An 18,992-nucleotide genomic window follows, 5' to 3' on the forward strand; every position below is an offset into this window, starting at 1 on the left:
AGTGAGCACTCTGAAACCCAGAGTGCCAAGGGCGGCTAGAGATGCTCCTTTCCTTCACAGCATTCCTCATTGTTTCTTATGATATAGTTAAGAGTTAATTTGCACATTTAATATGCCTCCCTCACCAGTCCGTAAACCCCGTGAGGGCAAAGCACTGGTCTGTTTTGTTCACTGCTGTCAGTGCAGCACCTAGCACAGTGACTGACATGCTGAAGCTACTCAGTAATTATCTGTTGAATTAACAATTAAAAGGAAAAAAAAAAAAAAGAAGCAAGAAAGATGAGGAAAAAGAAAAGGAGGGGGAGACAAAGACTATTATGTAGTATATATGGGATAACTGACTTCAAATATTTAAAGGGCCCTCATGTTGGAGAATAGCAGAATGATAACCACAAGCAGGAGCAAGAAGACACAGAGATAATATTATGTACAGTTAAACAAGCTGAGACTCAAATGCTAGATTCTTCTCTAACTAGCTAGGTGATCATGGCCAGTTACTTCACCTCTATGAGCCCTAATTTATCTGGAAAATGGGAGTAATAATAAAGTCAGCCTTACCATGTTACAGTGAGGATTAAATAGAGTAATCTGTGTAAAACTGTTCAATGGTAGTTGTTACTAGTATTAAGTTACAGAGGCGCAGAATTCAGCCAGTATTAAATATTTTCCCAACAGTTCTGTCCAGTAATCCCAGGGCAGCCTCATAATATAGTGATCCCCATCTCTCATAAATATTTAAGAGGATAAGATGGCAAAAACTCTATTTTAAGAAGCAGACAGGGCCTAGATGGCCTGCATCTAAGGCTACTATAAGAGGTCCACACTGCCTGGACTGAGTGGTCTTGCTATGCAATTATCCCCTCTCTTGCTGATACCTGAAACCACCTTTCTCTTCAGTGTTTTCTCTTCTGACTTTGTTAAGAAAATTCATCCTTAATACATCTTTTCTTCATTCTGCTAAACCTTCTAAGACCATTGACATTTCACTCTCTTTGTCTTCTCTTCATCCTTTCACAGACTGAACAACTACTTAAGCACACTTTACTTCCATTTCTTCAGCACTCCCCCTAAACTTCCTTCCTCCTATGCCTGCTTTCCAGAAGGCTCTGGGCCAAACACAAGGCCTTTTCCATTCCATCTTCGAAATATCTATCTCCCTTAACTTCCATGACACCACAATCCACTGGCCTCTCTTCCTTCTTGTATATTCTTTCTGGTGATGTCATTGACTCTATTCCATTGTCAATTATGAGTTTTCCCAAATCCAAGGTGTGACCTTCCTCCCTCTTTCTTCTTTCTCAGGAAAAATGCATCTGTTCACAAAAAAATAAGCCAAAAGCGCCATGTAAACATCTCCCAAATCAATATCTTCCACCTGGACCTCTCTTCCCCACTCCTGCTTCTGTTCCCTATCTTCATGTGCATACGGGAGACAACCTGATCTTCAGATAGAGGCCCACGAAACTGTCATCATGTCAGGCACTCTCCTCCCAAACCAGATGCTCTTCCCACCTGTCTTCTTTATTAGTAATGCCACCAAGTCTGCATGGTCCCAGGACAAAACCCTGGGTGTCTGACTCATTTCATTTTTTTCCCCTTATATGTAGACATCTCCTTGGCCCAGTTCTGAGTCCCTCAACTCCTGATCCAGTGTAACCACTTCTCAAGGCTCTAATCTAACAGTCCAGGACTGAGACCCACAATCGAACACCATTTCCTTAAGAATCTGCAGTCAACATGCATTCCTTTACTAAAAGACTAATACTTTTTGATTTCTCCAGCATTAAATATAAATTCCTGATTCAGTAAGCAAGCCCTACCTCTGAGTATCTGACTCAACACCAAGACTCTCAACCCCCAGGATTCCTTAGATTTCTCTGCTCTGCCTAGTCCTGCTTTGTTACACACACACACACACACAGTGTCTGTTTGTCTATCTCTGTCTCTCTCTCGCCAACAACTGTCCCTCCTCTGGCTATTATTCTATGCTATTATTTAGTGAACCCTAATTTATAAGGTCCTTTGCCTTTCTCTTTTCTCTAATTCTATACTCTCTCCAAGAGTTTCTTAAATCACCTCCTGGAAGTTTTTTCTAACTCATTTCTATCACAGTCCCAAAAGAAAACCATCATTTTCAGTAGATATCCTTTGACCTGACCCCCTGCCAAAAGGCAATAAGCTTATTCTTTCTAAAATTCCAGAGCTATAATTTCCTGTCTTAAAGGAACATCACCCCTCCCACTGAGCACTGACCAAGTGGAATTCATCAGCCTTTAAGGGAATGGTTTTTGAGATCTGGAGGTACAGAATGAAACTATCTCTAATAGCCTCAACAGGAATTGACCTCTCCAAGCCTCCACTGAACCACTATAACCATCTGCACCCTTTCTTCAGCATCAAGTGCTGCCTTTCACTGGGGTTATTTATTAGTATGCCTTGTCTGCCTGTTCTCCCCAACTTGTTTGTGAACCCCTGGGAGAAAGAGACTGAATTCCATTCAACTTGGTAACTGCTCAGTGGGGAATAAAAAAAAGGAAACCAACATGTAAGCATTTCTTCAGCCAAAAGTCCAAATTTATAGATACCCATGCAGAGGACTGTCTAATTTCTGTTTGGTGAACACCTCTCACACAGATATGGATGGTGTATCTAGAGATAAGCCAACATGGCTGTGATCTCAAAGTTCATTTTCTAGACTCCCAGCCATGATAAAGTAACAAGCACTGGACTAAGCTCTTTTGTAATAAACGGCTATAAAACTGTACAAAATATATGAAAAACTGTTTTCATGGGATAATCAGTAGCACAGAAAATAGGGAAAAGAAATGTGGTGGACCCTAGCATTTTCCTGATTTCCTGCCTGGCAGCATTTACCACACCATGAGATGGGAAGGAGGGAATGAAAGAAAAATATCGTTGATGGAAACTCTCATTCCAAAAAGGAACAAGGGACTTCCAGTGCCGTGCAGCGAGATGGAGTAAGCCCACTGAATCCCACCTATCCTCCTGCTCACAACCAAAAACTCTGTTCAAAATACAAAATAAACAAAAGACAAACTCAAAAAAACTAACTAACTAACTAAATAAATAAATAAAATGCAAACAAATTTTTAAAACCATACTAAGGGACTCCAAAAAAATAAATATAACCAGGAATACTGGGGAAGAGAGTCAAACCTTAGGAAAGCAACCCATAAGGAGGTGTGTTTCCTCCTTTTTCCTCTTTTCTCTTGTACTTGTGAACCAAATCCGGGCACCCAATAAAGCTGTGGTCATGGTACCATGGACAGGTAAAATACCCACAGAAATCATTCCTTGCAGCCAAACGGTGGGGAAAAGGAGACCTTGTGATCCAGAGAGTATGGAGGGAAATTTCTACTTCTTTGTTGTTTCTTCCACCCGCCCCCCCCAACCCGTCATCTCATGATATTGAGCTCTCATCACAGACAGCATGGTTTGTGATGTCAGCAGCCAAAATTCTAATAGAGACCCTGTTAGAAACTACATCTTTCAGGCCAGAGGAATGGGAAAAGGGGGCACTTCAGGCCAGAGTATGGACAGAATCCCTGATTTGTTTCTCTTTATTATCTCTCTATTTTGCCCAAGGGAGGCCCCAGTTACACAAACTGTTCAGAAGTAGTACAGATAGATAAAACTGAATTTAAGGAGAGCCCTAGAGGAGAGACAGAAATATGTTAATTCTATGAAGAAACTGGCCAAGTATCCCAGCTTCCCAGCTGACCTCTGAGCAGTACATGTTTGGACACCCACAAAGCAGCATAATAAAGGCTTTAAGAAAAGAAAAAAGGTTTCAACCATATCCAGGTTTCAGACCAAACAACATGATGTGTAATATTTCCAGGATATGATGTAAAATTACTCAATATACAAAGCAAAACAAACAAAACAAATGACCAATTCTTAAAGGTAAAGATAATCAACAAATGTCAATAACAAGATGGTCCAGATGTTGAAATTATCAAAGAAGCTAACTGTTATAACTGTGTTCCATGAGGGAAAAGAAAACATTCTGGAAATGGATGGAAAGGTAGCTCTAAGTAGGAAAATGGAAATTATTTTTAAAAATAGAACATTTAAACTGAAAAATATAATATCTAATATTAAAACTTTAGCAAAATGAAGCAGGGGAAAGAGTCAATAAACTTGAAGATAGATCTCAGAAACTGTCCAATCTGCAAAATAGGGAGAAAAAAGTTGAAAAAAAAAAAAAAAGAGTCTTGAAAGAATGTGACACAATATCAGAAGATCGAAAACTTGTATAGTTAGCATCCCAGAGGAGGGGAGAAAGATATTGGTGCAGAAAAAAATGAGGAAATAGTGGCTGAAAACTCATCAGATTTCATAAAAGACATAAAGTTACAGAATAAACATCTCAACAAACTGTAAACAGGATAAAATCAAATAAAACCATAGATTCATCATAATCAAACAATCAAACTTCTGAAAACTAAAGACAAAGAAAAAATCTTAAAAACAGCTACAGATAGGGAAGAACAATTTAATGGCAGAATGCTTATCAGAACCTATGAAGGACAGAGGAACAGCATTCTTAAAGTATAAAAAGAAAAGACTTGTCAACACACAATTCAGAAACAAAGGTGAAATAAGGACATTCTGAGATAAAGGAAAACTAAGTGAATTTGTTCCAGCAGAACCACTCTAAAAGAAACGAAAAAGGAAGTTTTTTTGGTTGAAGGAGAAAAATAAAATAGGGAAATTAAAATTCAGAAAGGGCAAGAAAACTAGTATGTATCTGGGTAAATATAAAGGACTACTTTTCTCCTTAAGATATGTATAACTGCTAAAAGCTATATATATAGGTTTAATATATATTTGTGTATGTGTACACATACAAACATACATATATATTTATATACAAATATGTACTTCTACATGTATGTATAATGCATACATATACATACACATATGTTTATATACATATACGTATTGTATACATATATAATCTATCAGAGTTTTTAATTATGTACATAAAACGCATATGACAACTATAACAAAGGGAGGGAGGGGTAAAGCGATCCACATAGTTGCAATATATTTTATATGAAGTGCTAAAATTTCAACTGAACAGTTTAGAGGTCCCTCAAAAAGTTAAAAATAGAATTACCCTATGATCCAGCAATTGCAGTACTACGTATTTACCCAAAGGATACAGATTGGAAGAGGTACATGTAGCCTAAAGTTCACAGCAGCATTATCAACAATAGCCAAAATATGGAAAGAGCCCAAGTGTCCATCAACTGATGAATGGATAAAAAAGATGCGTACATACACACAATAGAATATCAACTATTGAAAAGAATTAAATCCTGCCATTTGCAATGACGTTCATGGAGCTACAGTGCATTATGCTAAGCAAAATAAATCAATCAGAGAAAGATAAATACCATTTGATTTCACTCATGTGTGGAATTTAAGGAACAAAACAGATGAACATATGCGAAAGGGGAAAAAAAAGATAAAGGGAAGCAAAGCATAAGAAACTCTAAACCATGGAGAACACACCAAGAGTTGATGGAGGGATGTGGGTGGAGGATGGGCTAAATGGGTGATGGATATTAAGGAGGGCATGTGGGATAAGTACTGAGGGTTACATGTAAGTGACGAATCACTAAATTCTACTCCTGAAATCAATATTACACTATATGTTAACTAAAATTCAAATAAAATTTTGAAAAAAATAAAATGTCAACTTGAAGTGGACTTTTAAAGTTTATATATACATATATATGATATATAGGTGTGTATATATGTACATGTAAATGTAACATACATAAGTATATATACATAACATATATATGTATATATATACATAACATATATGTATGTGTGTGTGTATATATAATCTCTAGAGCAACCACTGAAGTAATAATACAAAGAGATATGGCCAAAAACACAATAGATAAATTAAAACTGAAATACTAAAAACTACTCAAATACTAAAAAATAATTCAAATACCAAAAAATATTCAAAATTCCTTTCTTGACATCCCCCAAAAGATGTCAAGAAAGGAAAAAGAGAAAAACAGAGAAAGGCAAAACTAAAATAGTAGACCTATATTCAACCATATCAATTATAACCTTCAATACAAGTAGTCTAACAGAGCAAGTAAATGATAAAAATTATCAGATTAAATTTCTAAAAATCACACAATATCAGGGACACCTGGCTGGCTCAGTTGGTAGAGCATATGACTCTCGAAATCAGCGTCAGAGTTCAAGCACCATGTTGGGCATGGAGCCTACTTAAAAACAAAACAAAAACAAAGAAGCAAACAAAAACACAATATCCAACCATATGTTTTCTATAAGAAACCACTGTATATATAAAGATATAGATTAAAAGTAAAAGGCTGGCACAGATATATCACATAAGCACAAACCAAAAGAAATATGGAGAGGCTATATTAATATAAATAAAAATAAATTTCCAAATATAAGTATCACCAGGAATAAAAAGACATATTATACAAATATGTATAAATGAAGGAGTCAAATCGTCCAGAAAAGACTCAATCCTATGTGTAGGCACCTGATAATGGAGCTTCAAAATACGTGAAGTTAAAAAATGATAGACCTGAAAGGAAAAATAGACAAAACAAAACTTGGAGACTTTAGGAGTCCTCTATTGGTAATGCAAATAGCAAACAAACAAAAAATAAGTGAGGACATAAAAGACCTGAACAACTCTATTAAACAAATTGACCTAATTGACATTAGTTGAACACTCCACCAAACCTAACAATAGAATACATGTTCTTCTGAAGTGTGGAACATGGAACGTTCAGTTAGACAAACCATATTCTGAGGCATAAAACAAACCTTTAACAAATTTTAAATCACAAAAAGCAAACCAAGTATGTTCTCAGACTATTATCAGAACTAAACTAGAAATCAATAAGAGAAAGATACCTGGAAAATCCCCAAATATTCAGAAATAAAAGACACATATATAACCATGCACCAAAGAAACACCAAACGGAAAATTTTTAATATTTTAATTGAATGTAAAGTAAATTTCATTATGCATCATGAAAATTGTATGATGTTGCTAAGCTGGTAATTAGAGAGAATTTTTGCATTACATGTTTTTTAGAAAAATAAGAAATGTCTCAAACCAATGATCTAAGTTTTCACCATAAGACACTAGAAACAGGAAGAACAATTTAAATCCAAAGCAAACAAAATGAAGGAAAGCTAATAAAATAAGAGTAGAAATCAATGAAAATAACAGAAAAAAATCAGTATTACAAGAAATGTTTTTTTGAAAGAAAACCAATAAAATTGGTAAGCCTCTATCCAGAATGATCACAAAGAAAAGAGAGACGATGTAAATTACATATTAAGTATGAAAGAGAGGACATTACTACTGACCCTACAGACATAAAAAATAATAAGGGGATATTATGTACAATTTAACTTGCATTAATTCAGCAATTTAGATGAAATGGACCAATTTCCTAAAGGATACAAACTGATAAATTCATTCAAAAAGAAACAGATAATCTGAAAATCTTGCAATTATTATTAAATATTTACTAAGTTAATATAATCAGTCATTTAAACCTTTCTGACAATGACTATACCAGGCCAAGATGTCCTCAGTGGCAAATTCTACTAAACAAAAATTCAAGAAAGAAAAAAATTACAATTCTATTACAGGAAAAAAGAAGAAGAGGAAGGACTTCCCAACTCATGTTTATGAGACTGGCATTACCCAGACCTAAAGCCTCTCAAAGACCAGAAAACTACAGACTAACAATCTTCATGAACACAGATGCAAAAGTCATCAGTGAGATATTAGTGAGTGAATTCAGCAATACACAAAAAGGTTAATACATCGTGATTATGTGCAGTTTACCCTGAAAATGTAAAGCTAATTCAACATTTGAAAATCAAACACTGTGATTCAGAATGTTCACCCCCAAAAAAGAAAATCATGTGATCTTCATAGATGCTCACTCTCAGGGAAGCCAGGCAACCAGGTTACAAGGATGGTCCAACAGCACTACAGACAGGAGTACCTGGAGAAGAAATGAGCCCTCCCACCAATAGCCAGCACCAGCTTCCCAGCTTTGTGAACAAGGAACCATGTAAGTAGATCTTACAGCCCCAGTCAAGATTTAAGATGACTGCATCACTGGCTGATATCTGACTATCTCATGAGAGACTCTAAGCAAAAAATACCTAGTCAAGCTATTCCCAAATTCCTAATTCATAGAACTATAAAAAAATAAGTTATTATTTTGGACCACTAATATTTGAGCTAATATCCCACACAATAGTAGATAAGCAACACACAAAAAAGTATACATTAAAGCCACAACAAGATACCACCGTAAGTTGACAATATTAAGAATTCTGAAGGATGTGGAGCAAGTAGAATTCTCATACATTACTGGTGGGAGTATAAAGTAGTATAACTACTTACAAAAACAGTTTTTCAATTTCTTATAAAGTTAAACATACATTTACCATGTAATCCATTAATTCCAAAATCAATTTAAGAGAACTGACAACATATGTCCATACAATAGCTATACACACAATGTTCATAACAGCTTTATTCATGAGAGCCCCAAAGTGGAAACAACTTAAATATCTATCAACAGATGAATGGATTTAAAAAAAATTGTGATATATTTTTATACAATAGAATACTATTCAGTGATTAAAAAACTACTAATACATGTAATAACACAAATAAATCATAAAAGTGTTACTCCAAGTGATGAAGCCAAACACGAGAGAGAATATACTTACATGATTCCATTTATACCAACTTCTAGAACAGACAAAACTAATCTATTGTGATAGAAATCAAACCAGAAGTTTCCTAGAATAGGAAGTGCAGGAGGGCATTGCAAAAGGTCAAGAAGGCTCTTTTGAGGGTTGACAGAAATGTTCAATGTCCTAATTAGGGTGGGTGGTTTCCACCCTAAATAGGGTGGAAATAAAACTGTATTTAAAATAGGTGCATTTTGTTGTATATGAATTATATGTCAATACAATTTAAAATAATCATCATATAATGTTGGCCATAGATTCACAGTGCAGTGCAGATTTTGGTACCAGGACAGAATTCTTCCAGGCCAAAAATAATAACATGTTCCCTCCCTCCTCCTTCCCTACACCACCCCAGCCCTCAGATTCTCTTTATGTCCCATTTTTAGTCTCTTATCTACATCCATGCTTTTTTGAGTCCAAGAAATAATTCCTGCCTTCTGTTTTGCTGCGCTACCTCTTCTTATACATTCTACTCTGTGTCACCACTCCTATCTCTGTCATTCTCAGTCATTCTGTCTCTTCCTTAAATGTGGCTGTTTCTGTCCATCTTCTGTCCCTCTACACCTTTTCCTCTCATCTTTAATTGATCTGAATACAAGACCAAAGAGTTTCTTATTCCATTATTTATTTATTTATTTACTTTCTTTGTTAATTTTAAAACAGACTAACAAATATTTGTGTTTTATTAAAATGATGTTGTTTATTTATGCAATACTTACTAAAAATTATTACATGTAACTTAAATGGTCCTTGGTTGCTACTTTTCCCTCACTCGTGAAAAGGCTCCTCTTCCCCATTTTAGAAAGTTTTTGAAGGACCCATTCTGGCCACCAAGGGAAAACATGTAATCAAGAGCTGGAGGAAAACATTAATATTTGTTAAATACCATCTGTGTGTCAGGGCCTGTTATACGCCTTATCTTATTTAGTTCTCACAACAACCCTAGGAGATTTTTTTTTTTTTATTTTACAAATAAGAACACTGTAGTTCAGAGAGAAGAAAACAAATAGCTTTGGCCCAGGAGATTATAGAGCAAGATTTCAACCTCAGATCTATGACTTACTCTACTCATTATTTAGAATAGTCTTTTCTACTTTTGATTTCCCACAAATCCAATTCCTTAATAGAAAATTGAATAAGCAATTGGTGTTATATTCATATAAAGGAGCACAACAAGAATAAGAAGATAAAAAGAAACAACAAAAGATAAAAACAAAACAACTTTGACAAATCGCACTGAAATCATGTTGAGTAAAAGTAGATACAGAAAAGTACATGATTCCAACTACATGAAGTTCAAAAATAGGCAAAGTTAATTGATTACAAGGAAATCAGAAGGACAGTTACCTTGGGCTAGGGGTGGATACAGACTGAAAAAGTACAGGAAGAAACTTCCTGAGATGCTGGAAATGTTCTGAATCTTTATCTGTGTGGTGATTACATGGATGTTGCAGATGTGAATTATAATCCAGCTGTACACAAGATTAATACAGTCAATGTACTTCATTGTATTTGTCATCACTCAATTTAAAAAACAGTAATTTTCTGATGTTAAAATGACATTTCTTAGGTCCCACAACCAGAGATTCATTTCCAGAAAAGTCTGGAATTGGGCAAAATTACTTCAGAGAAAGGACCTCATTTTAAAAAACCATGGGAAGGAGCCACACAGCCCCTTTTCAGAACTGCTGAGCTGTTAAATGAAGCCCAATGCCTGCCTCAAAATCTGGGACCTGGTACTGCTGCTCCTAATGCCAAAGACTGGGTAAAATTATAAACTGATGAAATAGAATCTCAGCACTTTTTATGATCTTGTACTTTCATGTTTCTCCTGACTTATATATTTATTTCTGAATAATCCAGATGAGAATTCTCTACATAGGTTATTTTACAAAATATTCACAAAGACTCCATGAGGTAACCAAGACAAGTTCTGTATTTTCTCCTTTAGGAAAAAAGACCCAGAGGCTCAACAAGTTTAAGGAAGTTGCACAAGATGTCAAAATTAATAAAAGGCTAATTCTATTATGATTAATAGAATCAAAGTCTTCTAGCTCCTAATCTAACATTCTCTCCACCACAGAACACTGACTTTAATTACTTGGCCTGAGAATGCAGAAATGATCTATAAAGGAAACCTGCCCATACCCACCCTCAGAAACCATATTCCACTGGAAACTTAATAAAAGATAAATAAGGGGAAAAGAAAAATATAGTTGATGGTTTAAATTTCCCTTCTGATTTCCTCTGGCTAGTTACCTGATTTCCTACAAGCTTGCCTAGATTTTCTTTGTTTTTATTTTTGTTTTCAGATATTCCCTTTAGTCTTTTCCTTACTCCAGGGAATTCTGACTGCCTGCCTCTCCATGCACCTGTTGTTATGCTCAAAAGGCTCAAAAACCAAAGACCACAAAAGGCTCAAAAACCAAAGACATTTAATTAACCAAGTGGTTGGTTGTATCTGCCCAATGGAGCTCTCCTTCTGCCCAGTTCTGGGACTTCCCACATCCTAGAATAACTACATTCACCAAGTGAACCTGAGATAATTTTCCTGGGAAAGGACCCAAATTCATCTGAAGAAACAAAAGTTGGTCTGAGAAATCTGGCTCACGAAGATAGGTACTAAGATGACCCCACCTGCTCCCCACCTCCCCACCAAGCCAATACTCTCTTTTAAACTGCTCCTACCTCACACCTTAACCTGTGTGAAAAAGCCCAGGTCATCACTAGATTAAGAAACACTGGCCACATCCTAGACTGGAGGACAACACAATGGTTCTAAGAAAGAAGACCTCCCCCCGCCCAGGCTCCTTGGCAACTTTATTCACAGCTCGCATTACATAACCCCTGGACCTATAACCATCCTCACAAACATGCCCTATTCTCCTTGTACTCACAAGCAGAAATAATGTCTGTGTGCATCTTTTGAAAGTAATGGCTCAGCCATGGCTCATAAAAAACACTACCTGTAAAATGCTGTATGGATGCTTAATAGCCTCTTTTAGATTAAGGCACTTTCTGAGGTGGCCTCCTCCCTAGGCCATGTGTCTCCATGGAATCTCAAAGGTTTAACTACTCTTAATGGATTCATGTCCATCAACCAGTTGGTACCCTTCAACTTTCTCCTACATTCCACTTGACAAGGAAAAGGCAAGCTCTAGCTAATTATAACAAAGAAATTTCCAGAGGCCAGAAGCCCAGCACTTCTGTGGGCATGGAGGGGCCTGAACTGCACATATTGCCCTCAGTTAAGAAAGATCCACCATCTGAAAACTACTGCTCTGTAATGCCTCTATCTTGTTCTTCTTCATTATTAGATTTCATACTTTCATAAAGTTAAAGCTTGCCTTCTTTGTGTAGGAGAAAAAATAATTGGATTGTGAATACTCTGCTTGAATCTTTGGACTGAATCCAAGGTCAAAAGACTTCAGAGGACACTAGATGATAGAAATGAAAGAAATACCACACCTCAATTCTCCTCATTCACATTTCCGGGGAAGACAGTAGAAACTATCACCATGGTCACTCTCCCCATTTCCACTAAATCTCACTTCTTAGCTCAGGAATTAGAAGCTAGTTGCATGGGAACCCACAGTATTACAACTACCACTGCCAGGGTCACCGGATGTGACCACACATCAGGACTGCACAACTCCAGATGGCACCATTCAAACAAACTAAAATGTATATACAGTTCTTGGAGTTATAGAGTGTACAACCTGCACAACCAGATGCTGGGTGTTGCAGCTGCTAGAAAAAACCATTTGGTTCATAATGATGGAATATTTTATTATGTCAGGCCTTGGGTTACAGATTTACACATCTCTTCTAATTTAATCTCCATGGCAGCATTTTGATATAGAAACTATCACCATCCCTATTTTACTAATGAAACTGGACCTCAAAGATTTTAAGTAACTTTTCCAAATCACGGCTATTGAACACCAAATATTTGTTCCATGGCCTTCTGAAAAGGATAATGTAAAGTTTTTCATCTACTTACACAGGTTTTATTTATAATCTTGGGATGATTCCTTTAGTAGAAAGAGACCTAATTTGAAGGCAAAAAGATCTATATTCCTAGTCAGTACTTAGCACAACATCTAGCATCTCATAACCTCTCAATGCAGAAATGAAAGTTTCTAGGTCTTCCACTTTTTACCTTGAAAAACTGTTATCAGATAGCTGGATCCCAGTTACTCTATTTATAAAATAAAACAAATACTTGCCCTGGCTACTGTAAGATAGAGAAAAATATTAAATTTGAAAGTTCTTTATGAATTATAAAATCCCATACAACTATAACAGGACATTAATAATGATTATAAGGAAAGGGTTGGGCAAATTCCCACCAAATGAGGTTATCAGGTAGTAATCCTAAGAGTGGTAGGGGGGCGGGCTACAACTTCTGCTGACACAACTCCCCCACTCTTCCTCTCCCATCCACAGGCCAATCGCCTTGTCCTTCAGAAGACATACTTCCTTATAAAAGCTTTCATTTTTATTAATGATAACACTATTCTCCCACACCACGCACACAAATCACTCATGGGCTTTCCTTCTTTTCCTTTTGTAAATTTGTGAAAAGATCAGATGGATTTAGATGAATTTCATCTTTCTAATAGCCATGTATATACATATTCTCAGCACTGAAAAGGGGTTTTAAGTAGGCAGTAGGAGTCTACCAAATCTAGACGTGGTCTCATCTTTTCAAGACCCAGGTACCTTCTGCCCTGCTCAATGGCTTGATGACACACACACTAGAAATGTACCTTAGATGCATAATACTCTATGAGTGTGCCTCCTCCCTAATGGATAGACAGAACACCCCACAGAAATACTCTGGGTCAATCTGGGGGCAGAGAAAAACAAACCCAGTACTTTCAAAGTATTTTTTTTCCTAACAGTCTTCTTGTAAGCACATCCCATCCAATTTCAAAGATACACATGCAATTCTTGTCTTTTCATAAAAGTCTCTCAAGAGTTGGATCCTGAAAGATCCTGATTCCTGCTGTTGTTCCCCATTCCAGCTCTCCTGCCTGCTGTGGCTTCTCAACATTTCCAAATATAAAACTGATTAATTATGAATGCTGTGGCTTATCTGACCCACATCTTACCTTACTCTTTGCTCCTTTGGAATTCCATTCCATAGTCAGAGGAATATCAAGTTCAGAAAATAAGGTTTCCCTGACATCCATCCTGAAGTTTCCTCCTGCAAGTCTTATCCTTTTACTTCTATGGGCCATACTATATAACTCCTCCTCTTCCCTGCCTCTCCTTCTTCAGAGATTTGTAGATTGTTACTAGGGCTTTCCCTTCATTGTCACTTTGCTCAGTCATATATATTTAATTCTTTTCATCTTTCACCATAAATCGGTCCCTTCAACTCATAATTCAGTTATCTGCTCTTCTCTGGACTAGTTCCAACTCTCCAAATTCACCTCAAATAACTGATATTCCTTCTGGGAGCTCCAATTTCCTCTCTATCTTCCTTGGCTCTCTTTGCCCTCTCCAGAAATAAAATTGGAAGGCACTGACAGATATGTGAGGTTAAGGGTCAGGTGTATTGCATTGCATACCACTACTTTAAATTTCTCAGGCCTCTCCATAGCACATGTAAAATCCCCAGTTGTATATCCCCTTTCCTGGAGTGAGAAGGGGAGTGCTTATAGGGAAACAAGCCCTCCTATCCCACAAGTCAAAATCCTCTAAGCCTCCCTCTGCCTGAGGGATGGCAGAAGCAAGATGTCAAAACATCCAAAAAACAGGTTATAAAGTGGAGTTCTGAGCAATGCGGCTGCCTCCAGGCAGATGTCTTTTCTGAGGTTTTGACTGTCCCAGAATGGTATGTCCAAGTTCATACAGTCCCAGAAATGATCTTTCTACCCTCTTCTCCATGAATGAGTGCTGTGGGGAGCTGCTTCAGACTTTGAAATAGTGATCCCATTTATGAATTCAAAGCAACCCACAAAGAAAACACATTTGCATGTCATGCATTATAAGGCCACTCAGCTCTCCTTTTGTCCTCTCAGACATCCCAAACCACAAGCAACAGAGTTTTTGCTTTGTGCTGACTAGTGTGCTTTTTCATTTATATCACATCTCTAGTCATGGTCCCGTTCAGATTCAGGAAGCTATCTTCAGTCTGAAACAAATGGGTTGCTTTAGGCCACCCACCACTCTTCCCTCCTCATAATTAGCCCCATCATCATGCGTGTGTCCCTCTAGGCCAGACCATCAGCATTTGGGCAGAAGCAGGGAGAAATAAGCTGAGTTGTGCCCATTTTCCCTTTGTATATTTGAAGATCCTATTTAACACAGAAGAGTTAAATGCCTTTTCTACAAAACAGAACCTATATAAAAGGAATAAGCCTATTTCCTAAAACATAATAAATAGTAAAATGAATCCAAGTGTGAGAACCTAATGAATGGAACCACCATGATGTATGTTGCCTCAAATATGAAACATGATAGAACAGAGTGTGTCCACTCCCTCCATGGGGAGGTCTGCGGTGGAAACTGTATGGGGAGGCAGTAAGGCAAGAGGCTAGTCTGGCATGGCCAGCTGCCTAAGTGAAAACAGCATATGCCTCAGAGCAGAGCGCCCAGCCTGTTCCAAGTGTGATCACCACAAGGCCTGAAGTGCTTTTCAATAAGCTGTCTGTCTCTCTGGAGGTCATGGGGAGCTCATCCAGTTACACTTAGTGTCTTATTTGATCCCATCAATAATCATTTGATCCCAATGCTGCTGAAAAATGCTTGGCCAAAATTTCTAGCCTTTTAATGACAGAATCCTGGCTCTTTCTGAAAACAGCATTGCTAGATGTGTCAAATGATGCATAAGGCCTTGGTCCAACTGCCAAATGGACTGTGATGCCAGGGGAGGACTTGGGACACTCACAGAGCTTCCCTGCTGTCAGGAGCAAAGCAGTTCTTGAAGCACACTCCTCTCTACATGAAACTCCCCTACTCAGCAGCTTCAACTCCTTACCTAAGGCTTGACTGGAATATATGCTCCACATGCATTAAACATGGGACTCTTCAGAGACACCCACTGATAACTTCATGCCACCTGCCTGTTTATAGTAGGCAGGTTCAGGGCTGTAGAAAGAACCCCTGTTGTCTGTCACCAACATCTCACAATAGCTGATCTAGACTGCTGGGCCTATGGCCATTTAATAAGAGGTGATAAGAAAGCTCGAGAGATGCTCATAGAAATGAAAGTAGAAGAAAACCCACATTCCCAGAGAAGTCATTTTTTTACCCATTACAAATACATTAGGTGCTAAAAGAGAATATTGCATGTATAAACCACTGAAGCCATGATGATGTTACGCACAGCTGTTCTTCAAAAAAGTATCTGTGGAGAGACAACCGTATTGTTCTCCTATCTCAGTTCACAGGAGGCTCTATCAAACTCATCTGACCCTGCTTCTTACTATGAAGTCTGCCATTCTTAATATGAATTCTGGCATTGAACACAAAGGAGTCATTTTAGGTGCCAAGGCCACAAATACTAATGCTGAAATATGCATCCAGACTTTGTTTTCCTTGGGAACCACATACCAGTATGTTTTTCATGCTATGAGTGAAAAACCTCAGCTTCTATATACCCCTGCTGTGTGATAGTACTGGGCATGTGTGGGAGTATATGTGTGTGCCGGGACAAGCATGGTAGATACTTGTAGCTCTACAGTGGGCTCTTTTCAGTGCTTTCTATCCAATTAATACTAGTCATTAGTAACCAGTGGAGCATAAAAATTTCATTTATTTCTGATGATAAGAATGGTAGAAAAGATGCTGGGTTTGCTCAATGGAATTAGTGTAGGCTTTTAAAAAGGCAAGATTTCTTTTCTGTGTCTTCTCATTCATTTACATTGTGTATTTTATTCACTGAGTCTTTCCCCAGTGGTATTACAAGAGAAACATCCATTCAAAACCACCTGGTTTTCCAGCCAAAGAATACTATGAGAAGAGTTAGAAGTAAGTGCCTGCACACACACCCCTGATTCAGTGAATATGAGAAGAAAATGAGAGTAAATGAAACAGAAACCTCATTTCAGGAATCTCTAGCAGAGAGATCTGCAGTGAAACAGGCCTGCCAAAGACTGCCATCCAGAGCTGCTGGTGCAGACATTCAAGCTAAGAACTGGAGGGAAGGTTGGGGAGCAAGAGAAGAACTATTGTCTCTTCTGGCTTCACAGTGACTATCCCAAAGGGAGAGAATCTTGACAACTCTGATCCCTCTCTTCACACCTCCCTCTTGTTCCTAGTTCCATGTTCCTTAGTTCCTCTGGGGCTCTCCCAACAACATCTGAGAGAAAAAACAAGAGTCTGAGAGTGGATAGCTGACAAGGGTTGGAGAGAGGGAGCAGAACAAATTAATGAAGAAGCAATCTGTACCATAAGGCAACATTTGAAGGAAACGTCTAGGGAAGATTCAACCATATGAAGAAGCGTTCTACATTCTCTGAGAAAGTGTACCACATCCCCTGTATCTACGGAGGCCAGGAAGAGGAACAAGGGGAAGGGAAGATGATCTTGAGATCTAGAGCTAAGCTTGGAACATAGAAGTAATAAGGACATTTCAACTGTCCCAGGGGCCCCCTGTTAAAAGTGCATCCAATTTTGGCTGGGACCCCGTGTAAGTCGGTAGAAAGAGGCATTCTGCCAAGAACAGAAAACTTTTCTCCCAGCTTGGTTGATGGAGAGGAAGGAAAACCCTTGGGGGAGTGACTGTTCAGCAAGAAAATAAGAAAATATGGTGTAACTGTGGGAGGAGATTTGCGGAAGGAAGAAAGAGCTGAGAACCAGAGGCTAGGGTTTGAGAAATGGGGATTAGTTGATAGTGGCTGCAAATTGATGTGCCTAAAAATACAAATCCCGACACGTTCAGGCGGGAGCTGCTCACCGGTCCCCAAGATCTGGAAGAGAAGGCGGGGCTGGGAGGCACGGATCGCCGCCGACAGCCTTCCCTCTCTGCCCACTTCCGAAGCCTTCTTCTCGGGCATCAGGCGGATCCTCAACCGCCCTTCGCCGTGGCGAATCCACCAGCTGAACAGCTCGCTGAGGTTGAACTGGAGCAGTCCCGCAGTCACCTCCTCTGGGGGCCCGACGCAGCCCTCAAGGATCGCCTCCTCTCCCAGCTCCAGCACCAGCTGCTTGGCGCGCCGGAGCTTGCGAACCGAGCCGCCCTTCAGCACCCTGGTCAGCGTCCGTGCCTGGGCAGCGGCTGGCGAGCTGGTGCCTTCCGTCCAGGAGACCCAGGGCGGTGGCCCCACCAGCCTAAGAAGTGGAGCGCAGTCGAGAGCCAAGGAGCCGCGCGCCTCAGGCCGGCCAGCCCTCGACTCCAAGGAGGACGAAGGCGGCAACAGCAGGTCCCGGGCATAGGCGCGGAAGAGCGAGGGCACCACAAAGTCCACTGCCAGGCTCTTCCTCTGCAGACGTGAGTAGCTGAGCGGCTCCCGAGGCTGCAGAGCCGGCCCCACGGCGGGAGAGCCCACGAGCTGGCCAGTCCCGGTCCCGGTCCAAGTCCCGGTTCCGGTCCCGGAGCCCAAGGCTGAAAGCAGCAGTAGCGGCAGCCCTAGGAGCCCTAAGGCTCCCATCCCGCCAGAGAAGCGTTGTTTATATTAGTCTCCCGACTCTCCGGGATCCAGCCTCGCCCTTCACTTCCCCTCAAATGAGAAGGGGCTCCGAATAGTCCTTGGTCCTGAAGAGCTCCTTCCACCTGATCTCTGGGGGATTATGCGTGCACTTGATTCTCTTAGCTTTCCTCCAACTGCAAGGAGGCCAGCAGGAGTCTGAATAAAATGGGGCCGGAGGCTCAGGGGCGTGTCTAGAGACCTTGAGCGCCTCAGGCTCAGCAGCTGGGACCCTGTGCCTCTGGAGCGCCGGGACGAGTGCCGCGCCCCCGTCTGTAGCTTGCTGCTTTCCGGAACAAGAGAAACTACTATGGTTGAAGGGAGGTGGCGATGGGGTGCTGTCCTCTCCTGCCCCCCGCAGCCTGAGCTGTGGTCTGTTCGAGCTCTCCAGCAGCCTCCAACCCTCTGCAACTTTCCAGCTAGAAACGATGGTTCCGAGCGTTCTGCTGTCTGAGCTCCTTCCTCAGCGCTTCTTTCGGCTTCTGAGCTCCTCTTCCTTAGTGTAGGGGAAAACCCGGGGGCAGG

At 39.5% G+C, this 18,992-nt stretch overlaps 1 protein-coding gene across 1 annotated transcript in view; it reads right to left on the bottom strand.

The window, feature by feature from the left end:
* ALK (ALK receptor tyrosine kinase) overlaps positions 1-18,431 on the bottom strand; it is a 671,693-nt gene extending 653,262 nt beyond the window's left edge. The window contains exon 1 of the mRNA XM_039238463.1: positions 17,738-18,431. Within this exon, the coding sequence (XP_039094394.1) occupies positions 17,738-18,431 (694 nt within the window). The remainder of the gene's footprint in view (positions 1-17,737) is intronic.
* Between the last annotated feature and the right edge of the window lie 561 nt (positions 18,432-18,992).

This window comes from Hyaena hyaena, unplaced genomic scaffold (genome assembly GCF_003009895.1).
Source record: "Hyaena hyaena isolate Hyena2069 unplaced genomic scaffold, ASM300989v1 scaffold_140, whole genome shotgun sequence".
In the NCBI taxonomy this organism is placed as follows: Eukaryota; Metazoa; Chordata; class Mammalia; order Carnivora; family Hyaenidae; genus Hyaena; species Hyaena hyaena.